Consider the following 16829-nt stretch of genomic DNA (forward strand, 5'->3'; position numbering starts at 1 on the left):
CCTCCTTGCATGAATGGGAGTGTGTGACTTCGATGGCAAATTGCTGTTCAAGCACTACCCTTGCCATCCTGCCTGCATTTGTGGGTTACCTGAACTTCTTCTGTGGACCTTCTGCCAGTGGCGTCCTCACATACCCAGCATCTCAGGGCTTCTCTGCAAAGATGAGAAGTTTATGAGTTAGTCACTTTGTGTCACGCTGCAAGCCCCGACCTAGAACTTGTTCAGAGCAATTTCTAATGCTAATTAAGACAGAAGTTAACTGCCTTCGTCCAGATGACACAGTAAGCTCAAGACTGAGTCTTGGGGTACCTCACTGCTGCCTTACCCCAGTAACTGCAGTATCTTTGGGGTGCCACATTTTGCAATGCCCTGATGGAGCCGGGGTGTATGTTTCTTCGTGTGCTGTTGACTCGGATCCTGCTTGGTACAAAACCCTAAGTTTTCCAGTGCAGAGGAGGAGAAGCTGTAGTCTCCTTTCCTCTCTAGCTGGATTTACTGTAGAAAGTGTCAATTTTTCCAACATTTGTGTTAGCACAGAGCGAAGCCCAGAAAATCTCTCTGCATGAACACTAATTATCTAAGTAGACTTTTCCATCTATGTTTGCTTACACCATAAATTACTGTTGCTTATGAGTGTACACCTGGCAACACCTTCTGCCTTTCATAACGCTGCAGAGTGTTAACGAATTGGCTCCAATTCAGTGATTTTCACCTTTCTCAGTGCTTTTCTAAAACCAAAAAGAAGGCAATTAAAAAACAACCCAAACACCAAACCCAAACTAATCCTGTCTTGGAAAATAATAGTAACTGTTTTGGTACTAACTGGGGCATTATTTAAACCCTTTATACCTCACAAAGGGGAAATGGAAATATCACTCCTGAAAATCATGCAGGAAAATGTGTGTCTTACAAGGCAGGGAGGGAGATACCTGATGTCTGGTTTGGGAGGATGATCTTTGATGGGGTAAATCAGCACTTGTGGGGCTCTGTGCTGCCCCTGCAACCTTGTGTTAGGATTCTGCGTGAGCTCATTTAGACTTGAGCCCGTTAAGTGCCACAGGTTGAATTTTTGCTCGTGTGTATTAAACATATGCAATTTCATAGGTATGTATGTACTCTGGGACAAAACCACAGATGCCTATTTCTAAAGCCACCTGGATCAGCGAAGTATATGCCTGTAATTCTCAGTCATAACTTCTTACCTCTCTTTAGTCTGAGAGAAGTAAAGAGGGGGCACAGCTGTGGATTTTAGACTTTCTTGTTGCTCAGAAATACATCAAATGTTAAATGATCTGGTAGCATTTACTTAGAGGATCATAGAATCAACTAGGCTGGAAAAGACCTTTAAGATCATGAAGTCCAAACTAATCGTTGCCATTCTGCTTACCAAATCCATATATATTCTAGTTTCTGTTGGTGGTTTAAGAATGAAGCTTGTTTTCAGTGAATGGGTGTTAAAGAATGAGGCCTCCAGAGCTTCTGGAGCCTGTGTTCTCTTCTTGTAGAGGGGCAGGTTGAGGTCGTTATGGGCTTATCCAAATTTATTCTGGAGTAAAGAGAGAATTGTATTTTCTTGTATTGCATGTCTTTACTGACGAACTTGTAATGAAGGAATCCTCAGAAAGGACTGGTTTGTTTTCAGCCAGATATCACAGCAACTCAAGATAATTCTTGTATGATAGCTTGTCTTGAATCTGAGCATTGCTACATGTAAAGCATTTCTGCTGGACCTCTCCATAATACTTTGAGCAAATAGAATAGCTGGAACCAAGCTTGGCCGTATCTGCCATGACCAGTTGATGTAACACCATCTGTCCTTTTCGGAAGAGGCAATCATCCCTTGAAGACTTTAAGAACAACGTAAAAATAAGGAAAACATGAAGATTTCCACTAATCCTGCAGCCACCTCTCTCCTGCTTCCTTGAGCTAAGAAATCTCTTCTTTGTATGCTCTTTATCACAATCAGATAGTGGCCTGTAGTACTTTGTCCTTCAGACCGGGGAATATCTTGAGTCAATTTGCACTCAGTCAGGCTAGCAGGAGGGTGTATGTGCTGCCCAAGATAGCTTCCAGAGTGAAATTCCTCCACCATGACTAATTCTGGGTGGTGAATTTCAAATTTGAACCTTCAATGATTTTTCAAGGTATACACAAAATTCTGACAAAAAATCATTTGTTGAATGTCTAAGTCCTTTATAGTTGTGTTTTTATATCTGCCTCTAAAGTGATGATAGCTCTTGCTTGTGCAATTAAAGGCATTTTATAATTTCTTTGAGTGAATAATCTACATCCTCCGTGAGAGACCACAGGAGCCTTTACTTTTCTATACACCACCCAGAAAGCAAATGTACTTCTATCAGTTGGTACTATTTAAGCATTAACAGGTGTATGTGTTTTCACGTGTGCATTTTGATAAACTTCATCACTACAGTTGTCTTAAACACATTTAGATTCAGGCAGGTAAATACAGAGTAAAGAAAGAGTTCTGACTCTATAGGAACTGTAAAAGCCTATGGCTTTTGCACGGACGTTCTGCATTTGTTCTCTCTACCTGAGCTGATTTTGTGGGGAATCACATTTTTACACAGTCCTAGAATGGTTTGTGTTGGGAGGACCTTAAAGCTCATCCACTTCCAACCCCTGCCACGGGCAGGGACACCTTCCACTAGAGCAGGTTGCTCCAAGCCCCTGTGTCCAACCTGGCCTTGAACACTGCCAGGGATGGGGCAGCCACAGCTTCTCTGGGTACCATGTAACAACACCTCACTACTTTCACAGGAAATAATTCCCCTACGTCAAGAAGAGGCAATGGCAAATAGAGAGGGATACTCTGAAGACCAGGTAATGGAGTAGATTCTCCAGGATTTTGAAAAGAACTCAATATGAGCTAAGATTTCTGGGAATAAAATAGTAGAAATAATAGCTGGCAAGGAGCTAGTCAGGTTGAAGAACTGGAAAGCTTTTTGAATGCATCTGTGGACACATCCTTTTCTGGACTCTCTAGGCCTGGTGAGGATATTCCCGCTTTCAGCAGCTTGTTGCTGCCCTCCGTGTTTTTTTCCTAGTGGATTAGTGCGTATGAGTTCCCTAATATGTCTGCCAGATAAGCTCAAGTCATCTATTTAAACAGCTTCAATGGACCCTGTTGGTAATTATCTATGGAAACTTATCAGGGAATATTTGGAGAGCTGTAGCACTGGTGTCTTCAGTTAGAAGGGCCCTAGTGAGCAACCAGGAGGGAGCTTATGGCTTTACCCTTCATTACCGAAGAGGCCATCTATTTGCAACTTCAATCATAACAGTGGGGTTGGTTTTGTTTTGTTTGGCATTTGGTTAATGGACTTGGACTTGATGATCTTAAAGGTCTTTTCATAGAATCATAGAATAGTTAGGGTTGGAAAGGACCTTAAGGTCATCTAGTTCCAAACTAGATGTTTCTATGATTCTATGATTTTGGTGCTGGTTGTCTGTAATGGCTCTAGTTTTACTCCCCAAGGACAGGGTTTGTTGGGACTAGGGTTGTGACAACACGTTACTTGAAAAGACCATGTTAAAGAAGACTGTATGATCATGGTGTTGGTTGCACGGATGTGGCACAACCATTGCGTTTCTGAGAATGAAAGGTTGAATTTGGAGTCTTCAGTGAGAGAAGATGCTGTCATCCCCAGCAAAGGGGACTTTTTCTGGGCATTCAATCCTGCACTTGTAACCAGAAAGCACTAAGCCAGCAAGCTGGATCTAGTTGAATCCAGATCCATGTCATAAATCCTGTTGTGTCACAATGTGTCTTATGTGCTTTGTGCCTCTACAGCAGTTGTTTAGCTTAAACTGAAGAGTTTCAAGCTGTTGTTTTACGATAAAGATATTATCTCCTCTTATTGGAGTTACAAGAAGGGGAATTGCACAAATACTTTTTAATATTGCCATCCAGTGTATCCACTTGTGGGTGTAAGTTAGTTATGTTTTCTTATTGGATGCTAAACAATTTCTTGTGTTTTCCTATCAAACTAATTACTTACAGCTTGTTAGGAATTTTTATGTTGTTTTAACTTCCATACAGCCATGATTTGTTCTTCCTGTTTTGTGATCAGATTGGTTAAAAACCCTTGCTCTGATTCCGAGAAGCGTGATGTAACTTGTAGTGGCAAAAGGTTCAGGTCGCTTTGACCAAATCTCCATCAAAATAGCTTGCAAGGAAGTAAAATAGCAAAACTATGTAGCTGCTGTATTTGTTATTTTTCGGTGGTTTATGGCAGTAATTCTTCCTGACCCAAACTTCGACTTTCAAGGTTGCATAGCAGAATAACAGCACAGTAACACTAAAACTCTTTCTAGCTTTATAAAATCGCTTTGTAGTTCTTGATAGTGTGGAAAGAAAATAAATCGATACACCATAACGGGACAATAATAATATAATCTAGCTAAAGAGCTAATTAATAGCTGGGGGCACTATGAAAACCAGGAACCCCTTACAGAGAGGACTCTTCTTCCAATATCTGAACTGGAACTATTTTTCCTCCAGCAAATATGAGGGCTAAGCTCTTTGCGCTGGGGATAGGGCCCTGTGCAACCTTTTCCTGCTGGATAGGGACCTCCACAATCGTCATTCACAAAGCAGGATTTCAGACCTATGGTTGTAATGATGTTTTAAGAATGTATAGTTACTGGAAGTGTTGCTGGTCCATAAATTCTTTTGGTGTACTGCGCTGAATTGCTACTTTCCATTTGGCTGATCAAAATGACTGTACCAGATTGGATTTTATTCCATTCGCTAAACTAAAGTACTTTGCAATTTCAAAGTTGTATGTTACAGCTACTTAATGTTAAGATTTTTGAGTGCTTTGTCAAAAATGTAATGCTAAAACAAGGGATTAGTGGATAGCCAGCAAAAGGTCATTTTGGGAGCCAATTTATGACGCAGGAGATATATATATATATGTACCGGATGACTCTATATCCTTCCAGTATTGGGCTGGATCGTATTTTCTGCAAGACCAGTGCCAATGCTCCTGTTGAGTTCAAATGGGAACAGAATCAGCACCTTTAATACAAGCTGTCCGAGAAGGATTGTATGCAATAAATGTATATCCTTATTCTCTGTTTCCGTGAGGATTTTCTTCAGGCATTTTTCTGGAAGCAGCATCTTAATTTCTTTTGCTGCCCTGGGGTACCACAGGAGAGGTGTTGCCACTCCTCTGTCTGTGGGAGGGATCCCAAACATTGCCCTTTGGTGCTTTGTTTCTCCAAAACCCTTGCTGTATAATTGAGCTACTAGAAAGACAGAGATTTGATGTTAGGGGGTAATATCCATGCTGTATTGCTGGTGGGTAGTTAATATTATCAGATGATTGTTTGGAGACAGATGGGAAATGTCCTGAGGGTATGAATTCACTTTAGAGTGGATTGAGAGGTAAAGCCTGGTAAGGTGACTGCTGCTAATTGGAGCCATCCTTTTAAGCCTGGTAGGACTGAGTGTGCACCGAGGTCTGCAGTGCTCAGATCAGGGACAAGGTAAATTTATAGCAGAATGTGTGAAAGCTTTCACTGCTGCAGCCGTGCTGTACCATACCAGGCATAGCCAAAGTATTTCACTGTCCGGAACAGTTAAATGAGCACAGAATAGGTTCTCAATCATGGATTACAAAAGGTTAACTATTCAGGAAACAGGTCTTTTGGAGGGGGAGAGAGTGAGACTATGCAGTGAAGTTACCACTCTCTCTGGTTACAACCCACCAGGTCCGCAACCAGCACTGGAGTCTCATCATGGAGAGCGTGGTCCCATCTGACAAGGGAAATTATACGTGCATAGTGGAAAACCAGTATGGATCCATCAACCACACTTACCATCTCGACGTTGTTGGTAAGTAAAGCTCTGTCGTGTGTGACACTATGTTTTAACTTGATGAGTTTCTCTATTAAAACATTTAGAACTAAGCTGATGCATTTTGCATTCATTTTGAAGATGATTTTGCATTAATCTGAAGACAAGATTTCACTACATAAACATATCCTCACATAGCAATTGGTTATCTGTCTCTTGTCTGTAGGAATAATCTACTTGTACCTTGCAATGGTGTAATGTCCATGTGTACAAGTGAATTCTTGTTTGTGTGATCCACCTACAAGCTTACCATGACAACCAAATAATAAATACTGATGCAATTTTAATCATTAGTGTTACAATTGGATTACTACTTGTACAATTGTCCAACACAGATTTTAATAGCTGCAGTTATGAAAATTGTCAAGGGATCCTTTAGATTAGAGTTGAAATGATTTTTCTTACAATGAGAAGATAGATACTGACTTTGGTGACGCTAATGCTGATCTGGAGCTTTGGGAAGGGTGCTTTGCACTCACAGCAGTATAACAGAGGTCTGACCATAGCCTGTTGTGCAGGCTCTGAGCAGTTCCTGAAATGCAGATGACAAAAGTAATGAAGAAATGTTTTACATGAGGACAAATCATAAACAACTGTGTGAATTCTTAGTAGTAGCAAAGCTGTGATTCAGCAGGACTATCAAGCACATGCTTAATAATGTTAACTTAATAATACCAAAATCCTGGTCGACTTTAATAAGGCTTACACGTATTTATTTAAGTGCTTAGTAACATTAGGGCTTGAACTCTTAGGATCTAGTTCTCTTTGTATTCACCCCTGCTCTTGCTGCTTAGCCTGGATGGGTGTGAGCAGTTTTATTGACTCTGAAGGCATCTCTGTCCAAAAGTAATCAGTTTGGTTGTTACTGTAGGACCTTCTAGTAGTACTTTTAGAAGTGGAGTCTCATTTTGTCTGAGACCACTCAAATCTGCAGGAACCCCCAAATCCAAAATAAAGCAGGTGCCAGCTTTTCAGGCAGCAAGAAAGGAAAAAATCCCCGTGAAATTACCAGTGAGAATTCCCCATGGAATTACCATGAGAGCTTATCTGCTCCTCTTCATGGAGCACAGGAGGAAAAAGATAACTTTGTGATGCCATCAGACTGGAGCTCTGCCACCAGCGCTCAAACATTTAAGCCTTCAAAGCCAGTCTGTGAACCACCCACTTGGTTTTAGGTAGTCAACACTGAAAGCAATGAGGATTTTTATAGCCTTGGCAACATTTTTGTCATCCATAGTGAACTATGGGTATTGTTGAGGTGAACCAAGCAAAGCCATTTTGTTTGAGCACTTGTTTAAACAAAGTTTATGGAGGGTGCAGCAGCAACGGCTGTTAGAGGTGGTAGTAAATTGTGTTCTGTTGCCTCAGTCCTCTGCTGACCACCTTGCTGGAGGCAATGGGCTGCTCACACAAGCTTGCTTTAAACTTGACTTAAAGCCTGGCCCAGGAAGTGTATAAGATGATGATGAGTTGTGGCATTTTTGAGTTGTTTTGGGTTTCATTTTTCTTAATCCTTTAGGAAACGTAGATTAACTCAAGTTGCTTAAAACTCTCTTTTAAGAGGTGACTTAGAAGGAAAAAGGCACTCTTGCAATATTGCGAGTTTTCCTTGCTGAAATGAAACTGGTTAAAAATTCCCCTTCCCTTCTCTGTCCCCTGCTCGTTTTCCTCGTTACTGCCCCAGCTCCAATCTGGCATGTTTTACACTGACCATAAATCTCTTCACCCATTTTTTTCCTAGCAAATGTGTTCCTGGATGATGTGGTCACTTGAGCAAATATTTGTCAGAAGCCCTCTCACCTCCTCTCCCCCTTTGAGCCTTTTGAATGTCTTACATTGAGGAATATTATGCAGAAGTTTATTTTTCCTGGCAGTAAATTATAGGGACCTGCATGAATGAATGGAATGGTAATAAGGATTATGTCATTTATTTAAATGTCTGTTCCTTTCCTATAGAGAGGCAGAAAAGTAAATAATGAGGTTTTTCAAAACTGACTAGTGATTTGAGGTGCTGGGTACCAGGCTGATGGCACCCAAAGGAGCCTTGATTTCCCCTGGGGGAATAATCAGCATTTTCTGATGCTGAGACCCTGTGGGGTATGAAACCAGAAGTCCAAAAGCGATTTTTGCAAGTCATGACCTGCATTTTGGAGTTCTGTGTAATCATTTTACTTGCTTTTCGCATCTAATTTCATGAGTTCAAGAGTGTAAACTAAAATATCTATGCTCAATTCACTGTGAGTCTCTTGAGAGATACTGCACTGGGGCTTTAACCTGAAAGGGGGATTGATGCTAGAGAGCTCAGCCATTGCTGTGTGGCTGAAAGCTTGTAATAATCATGGAGGTTGGGCATAAAACTGCTGAAGCAGTAAATTAAGGCTGGCCAGAAGGGGAAACTCTGACAGTTTTTCTAGTTAAGACAGTTCTACAGAAATTTATTTTGTCTCTTTTTCTGTTTTCATATAAATTTTCAGTTCCCACAGGGTTGCGGAGAGTTATGGATGTTTGTTTAGAGGCAATTGCGTATGTAGACTGCATCTGACAAACTTCAGGTTGTAATTTTGAGGCAAGTTCTGTGTGGAAAACTGTCATTTGAAAGCCTCTGAAATTGCTTTTCCTATATGGTTTAACTGGTTCCAGAGTTGATTAAGTGTAAGTAATAGCAAATGGTATTAAATATGGCAACGTCTTACACTAACATGAGCATCTGACTATATGCTGTAATGTAGTGAACCCTCTGATTATGTCACAGATTTGGGAGGTATCCCAGCAAAAAGCGTGCCAAATAATGACACAATGCTGGTTAGGAATAGGCCAATAACTTTCCAAACCTTGAACTCTTCTGACAATTAAAAACCTGGAGCCAGCAGGGCTGAGTAGTTTTCAGTCAGAATGTAGGTGTGAAGTATTCTCATTTTTACCTTGTAATTACTTGCAAGAACCCTCTTAAAATAGTCAACTGGGCTCAGATGGTCTCATTCAAATTTACAAACCTGGCAACACCACTGAGCTGAATTTTTTACAATGGGAGTAGAAAATACCAAAGAAAAAAGCAGCAAGCTGTTGGCAGCCTCTCTGTATCGCACGGGATACTCGTGCACGTTGACAATATTAACAGGGAATTGTCCATTCGAGTTGGCCAGGATATTCTGTGTTGGACAAAGTTATTCTTTACATGTTTGGGATACCCCCATCCACTGCCTTTTTGTCTCTCCTCCTCCATTTCTAAACAGGGACTTAAGAAGGCTGACTGCAGGACTTTGCCCAGGGATACAAACGGGTTAGATGCAGTAGTGGCAAAGCTTACGTTAGGATCCTGTAGAAAGGAGATGAGTTGATTTTAGCTTCTTATTGGACTCCTACCCAAAGGCTTCAATTACTATCAAATACTTAATGTCCAAGGCAACGTGACAATGCACAGTAATTGCTTACAACTGAAATGTGGAGAGGCTGGGAGAAGGAAATGTCACTGTCCATTTTATAGATGAAAACCTGAGCTGTGGAGCGATAAAATTTCTTGCCCTGGGTCACACAGGAAGCTGGTGGCAGAGCCAAAAAGTAAAGCTGGTACTTGAATCCTAATCCAGGACTTTAATTAAAAGAATGTTCTTTCTCTTGCACAGTTTAGCCCATCAGCTGAAGTGCCTTTTTATTCTTTTGTATTTAACAGTAGGTAGAAACTTGCATTTTTATAGTAAGCTTACTAATCAACTAACTCCTTTCTCATTAAACATATATAAAGTCATGCAGTCTTAAGGGAGAATGAATGAAAACGATGTGGTTTTCACTTACGAGTTGTATTGTAGTGAATCCGGGTTGGAGGAAGCAACGTGGGAATGCAGCCATTGAGACTTGTATATAATTAGATCACTCTTGGATTGCAATTATCGCTAGAGTACAATTTCAGCAGCGGCAGTTCTGTTTAAGCATGGAAGTAACTAATTGAATTTATATTTTAACAGCAAAAGAAAAAGATTAGCCTTTGAACAGCCCTAGTGCAGGTAGCCATTTCTGTCCTATTTAATGTCATCATCCAGGGAAACAAAAGATGGTTTGGTTTCAGGTGGTGTTTGGCACTACCCAGTTTGTTAGGTTTCATAAGCAGCTGCCATAGCACAACACCTCTTCCAAGAATGTATAAGAAGACTGCTGTTTACTATAAAAATGAACATTACATGTCACAAATATATAGTTTTAGAAAGGTCCGTTTGCAGCCAGGTTAGCTGTGCTTTGGCCAGTTTCTAATTTGCCTAATAGCACTGCCTTTGGCTCTCCTTACTGAGGAGTGAACTCCAGAGGTGGCCACGCAGTTGTCCCTTACCAGTAATTCGTATTTTCATATGAAAACAGTGTGAGAACTACTTCTCATCCAGGGAGCACTTTAAATGACTCTCGGTTTAAAGCTTGTGCCCCAGAAATCTCATGTATGAGTGGTTTTACTGACGGGTGTGCAGAAAAATGCTTTTATTCGGAACTCCTGGAGGTTTTAGAGGGCTGGGGGGCGTGAATTTTACTCTGGCTTTTTACAGCATGTTGTTAAAAAAGATCTGATTAAAACGGAATCAACTTTTTTTGCTATTGGTGGTTCACTGTTTATATTTCCCTTAGTTTAGGCAGAAGAAAGAACTTTGCCTTTGTTTCTAGTCAGTTTTATTTTTGGCTTCTCATGTGCTCTCAGTCTCTAGCTGCGAACATGGCACGGACACATATTTTTCTGTTAAAGACATGTTTCCATTTTGTCATTCCCGGATTCATAAAAACATATGCATTGTTATTTGCTTTGTGCCAAGGCTTGTTTTGTCAAAACAAAGCTCAGAAGTAGCTTGACTGAGCTATAGTATGTCCCTTAATTTCCAAAGAATTATATTTAGGATTCAGGTTACTGTGAAAAAGGAACTGACATCAACTAAATACATGCCTTGGACGTTGCATCACTGATGTCTGGCAGGACTGAAGCGTAGGTATTACAACCAAGCCTAAACTTGTATTTCTGGCAGATGTGCTTGTAGTTGTTGACTACCTCTTTACATGGACAAGCTTTGGCTTGATGTCTTCACCCAGGTGCTTGCGGCAAGGGACATGATGAGACAGGGGCTGAAAGCGTGAAGGAATCTGTACTGATGCTTGCCCTCAGGGGTTTGGTTAGGCCGAGAGGGAAGAAGACTTTATTTAATGTACTGATAAGCCCAAGTGTGGACTTTACACCTGGCACTAGGCTTTTGGCAAGGTGTGTGCACCTGAGAAGAAATTACACAGATTGTTTAGTGCTGGAGGCTGTGCGGTTTGCTCCTGAAAACAAAGACCACAGTGTGATGGTTCAGCTAAGGGAAAAGGCAAGCGTACGTTTTCCCCCTCCCCTTTCTTTATAAGGTAAAAATATTCCACCCCCCTGGTTTTACAGCGTTAAAGCTTCTGATTTCATTGGAGTAGTCTGGCTAAATTATGTTTTATGGACAAATACTAGTGTCATTACTTCATCTACTGAGTGAACAGTGAATTTGTCATGTTTGGAATGCTTCCTGCAGAGTCTGCTGGGGGAGGACTGGTCTCCCTGTCCCACTTTCTTATTACAGCCCCAAGGCAGGTATTTCTCTTTCTTTTGATGAATGATGAACAGGATATTGTTTCAGCTCTGTTATTATCATTTTTAATCATGCCTTCTAATTCGCGCAGTATCCTACTTGTGGAAATGCAAGTAGGAATTTGCAGGAGTTGTCTGAAGATGCTAACAAGACTGTTGTCTTGTCAAATGTGCAATTGGCATGTGTCGAAAGCCACGTCTGTGCCTAATAAGAGAGGCGTTTTGGTCTGATCCAGTCTTTTCCAACAAACTTATTACTGAAAGAAATGAGTGTAATTGGCAGTAAATTGGTAAAGTTACATCCTCTTAAAAAGTGCTGTCACAACTATAGAAAAGTCATAAATGAGCTGTGATACAGACTGGATGAATGGGCCATATTAAAGGCAAACACAAGGCTATTGATCGTGCCTGCCTTATTAATGAGGAGTTTGCACCTTCATTTCTTCATGTTGTCTGTGAGGGTGGGAGGAAATGCAAAGGAGGGACAGCCCCATGGCTGTAGTGGGATATCTGGCCTGCACTGGGAAAGATGAATCCCAACCGACCACCACACTGGTGGTTTTGGGATTGACTAGGATTAAGAACAACGTAGCAGAGCTGGAAGTAGATGGAGGCGACGCTCAGCAGAAGCCATCAGGGGTTGTTGCATGGCTGAGGCTGGCAAGAGACAGGATTGGGAATATACAGGACTGAAAGGCTGTAGGGAGTCTTTGCAGAGATTTTCAATGTAGCAGAGGAAGAACCCTTGAGGGATGGTGTCAAGGTGAGATAGGTAAGAGGACAAAAGATCAGAGGAGGGCCATAAAGATTATCATGAGGGTGGAACCTCTCCTATGAAGACAGGCTGAGAGAGCTGGGCTTATTCAGCCTGGAGAAGGTGCAGGGAAGACCTTATAGCAGCTTCCAGTGCCTAAAGGGGTCATACAAGATAGCTTGTTAAGCACTTTTGAATATTGAACTGCTCTGTAAATAGAAAATATTGAGATTATTTTTTTCCTGTTTCTCTTTAGAAGGTTTCATGAACACGGTGAAATCTTTAACTGTTCATGAAAGTGAAACTGATGCTGTCAGATCCTGAGTGTAGTTAAGAACTCAGCGTGGCAGTGTATTGGTTGGAGTACAGTTAGTCTTTACCATTTTTGCAACGTTTGTGAAAGTCTAAAGTTATATATCCTTTTAGGGCTTTGTAAGCACCGTCACAAATGAGGTGGTCAAAACAGTTGCTCTTAAGCTGTTCGTGTATTCTGCATTTACAAGTGCATATACTTTCGTTGGTTAGTGTTTATATCTGCAGCATTGTTTCTGCTGTTAGACTGGATTATATGCATTACTGAGCACCATAATTTCATTGTAGCAGTTGGTCTCAAAGGTACTTTTCCTCTGATATCTGTGCTTGTGCACTGTCTAGAGTGTCTGTGAAACCCACCCATGTCTACGTTTGAATGAATATTACAACAAATGACGTTTCCTTCCTTCCCCCCCAACTTCAGTGGAATCTTCTCAGAAAGCAGTTCCGACACCCACTGCTCAGCCAGAGGCTGGTGATGGTGCTTCTGGCTCTTGGCTTCATATAGGGTGGTCGTCCAGATTGTATGCTGAAAGGCAGGAAAATGTGGGTGCAGAAGAGTTGTGGTTTAATCCCAGCCAACAGCTAAGAACCACCCAGCTGCTCACTCACTGCCCTGGTGGGGTGGGGGAGAGAATTGGAAGGGTAAAAGTGAGAAACGTCGTGGGTGAGATAAAGACAGTTTAATAGTTGACATAAAAAAATAATAATAATAATTAGAATAATAATAACAATTTTAATGAAAAGGGAAACAACAAAGAGAGAAATAAACCCCAAGAAAAATGAAGTGTTGCAAATGTAAAGCAATTGCTCACCACCAGCTGACCAATGCCCAGCCAGTTCCGGAGCCACTTCCTGATTTATATACCAAGCGTGATGCCACATCATATGGAATATCCCTTTGGTCAGCTGTGTCTCCTCCTGGCTTCTTGTGCACCCCTGGTCTACTCACTGGTGGGGTGGTGTGAGAAGCTGAAAAAACTCCTTGACTTGGTGTAAGCACTGCTCTAGTAACAAGTAACACATCAGTGTGTTATCAACGTTATTCTCATCCTAAATCCAAAACATGACACTGTACCAGCTGCTAGGGAGCAAATTAATTCTGTCTAAGCCAAAACCAGGATAAGAAGGGAGGTCAAGAATTGTAGAAAGTAACAGAGAACAGCTTTCTTGGTTTGGAGCACAAAGCTTGTGTCCAAGCATGGCCAGCCTAAGTACTTGGTATGAAACCTATTGCATCTGGCAAACTTTACCTAGGTTTACTTGATTTAATAGAAATATAATGACAAATGTGTATAATCAGGGCCTTCTCAAGAGCAGTCTTCAGCATCTGCTCCAACGTTTAGAACAGGTTATGGATACTGTGTTGTAGAAGTGAGGGACATCTCCTCTCTCTTGACGTGGGACCACATGATAGCAAACTTCATCACTAAAGAAGGTAAAGGCTGAGTGTCTTGAGGCTGAGTCAGGATGGTCCAGCACGGAGCATTGAAACTCTGGGTGCTGGAGCTTCTCCTGTTCTGAGAGCCTGCACACCAGGTATGTGGACAGTCAGCCACTGGTTGGCTATGTCTAGCAGGGAGAGGAGGGAGAATACCACTGTGCTTCCCATAACTTCTTGCCTGTTTTGTTCCGTAGAGCCTATGTGTAAGAAAAGGGGGAGAAGTGTGCAAGTGTCAGAGCTTTTAAAGGTTTACACAGTCTTTTCAGTCTTTTCCATTTCACTTTAAAGGCAGAGCTGTTTGCAGGAAAGGAAACATGGAGGATGCAAAATATGCAGTCAGGTCACAACAGCAACAGCAATAATAACTCCCACTGTGTGCTTTGTGGCATCACTGGGTGCACTGGTTAGTTAAACCCACTGCAGCCGGGAGAGAGCATCATCACTATGGGAGAGATGCTATTTGCCAGGCGTACAGTAAATCTTTGGCAGAGCCTACTGGAGAGCCCAGTCCAATGGTGCTGGACCCCAGCGTTATCTCTGGTTATTCTAACGCAGCTGAGTGCTGGGAGCTGTGCACAGTACAAAGGAAGATACCTCTGTCTGTAAAAAACAATGCAGTCCCTGGAAACCACCAGAACAAAACAATTTGACCACTTGTCTGTGAGAAGCCACAAGCTGTTTTTCACATTCTCTTGTAGCCTTTTTGTTTTAGGGTGCACTGAAAAGAATTCCAGTGGTAATTTCAGCTCCTCATTGTTCTATTTCCCATGTTTTTTTCACACCAAAGTGAGGCCTCTCCTTCCTTTGTTCAGACATGTGAAGCTTTTGCTTAAGCATGCACTGTGTGAGGGACACTGCAAGTGAACTCCGAGGTTAGTGTTGGAGCAACGTCTCTTGCTGCTATGGCTTTTTTTGCTCCGTGGGGCTGATGAAACCTGCATGGTGCCCCCCTGACAATAGGGCTTTGCTCTATGGACAAACTGCTCTTAAAACCCTGTTGATAATTTCATGTTGTAAAACAAGAGTGTTCACATTGCCTGCCTTAGCCCTGGGCTTGCTGGGTGTACATGTGATTTGAAAGGACAGCTTTTAACTAGTTCTGATTGTGATTCTTTTCTCCCCTACTGTTTTCACTGACATCAGTGGACTTCGTATCAAGCCAGATAAGTCAGTCTGGCTTGCTTTCTTTTCCCTGGCTTGCTGCCATATGAGAAAGAGGTGTGCAGATGAACTTGTGCTGTAAAAGTGTTAAGCAAAGATGGATTTTAGCTAAAATGCACATAGGGTACCAAGCTGAAGCCATGCCGTAGAGCTATCCAAAGAGACAGATGGGATAACATCAGTGGGAGCTTTGCCTGCTGGAGCAGCAGTGCCATTACTTCAAATTGGAGGTGAAGGTGGTGAAACCAAGGACAAAGAGTTAGAATGCACCTGATTAGTTTCTGTAAAGGTTTTAAAAGGCACTGCCTTTTCCTTAGGTGGCTTTGGAAAGTAGGAGAGCTTGAGTGGCACAAGGAATTTGGATGGGGTGGCAAAGGCTTTGCTCTGGGTAGCAAATGGGTCTGCTCCTGTTGTCTGTGACAGTCTTCACTCTTTAGAACTAGAATGCTTTAATAGTCTTCAAATGTTTAATTGTATGAGAAAGTATTCACTGCCAGCAGGGAATATATGGAGTCTGATTCCCTGCTGTCTCACTTTATGCTGACTGTTGATACTGGTCCACAAACCAAAGCAGGGATGGAGGTTTGGGCCCAACAGTTATGAATGGTGAAGTGTCTGACACAGCAGTAGAAAGAAATACCTCCAGTTTACATAAAAGGCTTCTAAATGTGAGGACAAAGGGAGCTCAGAAAGTGGTTATGGAGGTTAGCCCCTCAGTCCCATCTGCTTGAGCAGATCACTGTGCTGCTCCAGGCCTCACCATGTTCACCCATAAGGGCCAGTGATACCCCTTTGAGCTCTTGGCCACCGAGAAGACTTCTTCAAGTAGTATTGGGCTGACAGGAAATGCTGTACATGGAGACTCCTGCTGTACAGGAACATTGACTAGATGAACATTTGTTGGCTAATACGTCCTGATAAAAGATGCCAAAATTTGTAAGGCATGATTTCATCAGCACTGATGATACTGGTCTGATCCATAAGCTATTCACTAGTCTGCCTGAAAAGCTCCTGCTCTTCATCAAGTACTCTTGCCAGGGATGGACACCAGCACACTTTATCTCTTAGCGTTTAATGACAATGATTTGTTATTCCTTGTATCCTTAAAACGTCTGATTTTGCAGAGTATGGGAAGAGAGCATTGTCACTAACTTGCTGTGGATGCTACCTTAGCGTGCATGGATTACCTAGGAAGAGATGGTTTGAGGGGTGTGTATGTATGCACATTGAAATGGAACATGACAGTTCTGCAGCACTACTGAGTTGGCCATAAACAACATGCAGTGCTTCATATTATGCAGAGAGGAAACCAAACTGATGTGCAGCTGCTTAGAAGCTGCTCAGCCCCTGGCTCATGTGTATGTACTGTATGGTGTTAATTAGTAGAGGCATTTGCCTACACCTGCTCCATTGTTCCTGGTCGTTTGAAAGCACAGCCAGCACTCAATCTTGCTCCTCCATACCATGGAATAATTAGTGGAGTTTCTATGTTTTCCTTCCAGCACCTCACCAGCAATTGCTTATTGCTGGAGAAAGGAAGGGAAGGTTTGGTTTGGCCCTTGCGTAGAAAGCTACCTCGAGGAGGAAATTCCTGTGGGGACTCTGACATCTGTCTGGTTAGACCCCTCCTATGCCACTCCACCTGGACGTATGGAGAGCAAGTGTGGTTTCAAATCGGGTCCTTTGTATGAACTTG

The 16829-nt window shown here is 42.0% G+C and overlaps 1 protein-coding gene across 12 annotated transcripts in view; it reads left to right on the forward strand.

Annotated features, from left to right (window-relative positions):
* FGFR2 (fibroblast growth factor receptor 2) overlaps window positions 1-16829 on the forward strand; it is an 86813-nt gene that overhangs the window by 29703 nt on the left and 40281 nt on the right. For all 12 annotated transcript variants that reach the window (XM_062635276.1, XM_062635286.1, XM_062635287.1 and 9 more), the window contains one exon: window positions 5737-5860. In XM_062635276.1, coding sequence (XP_062491260.1) covers window positions 5737-5860 — 124 coding nt within the window. The remainder of the gene's footprint in view (window positions 1-5736; window positions 5861-16829) is intronic.

The sequence above is a fragment of the Pezoporus occidentalis genome, unplaced genomic scaffold, assembly GCF_034315485.1.
Source record: "Pezoporus occidentalis ecotype Australia unplaced genomic scaffold, CSIRO_AGI_Poc_V1 ctg45, whole genome shotgun sequence".
Lineage (NCBI taxonomy): Eukaryota > Metazoa > Chordata > Aves > Psittaciformes > Psittacidae > Pezoporus > Pezoporus occidentalis.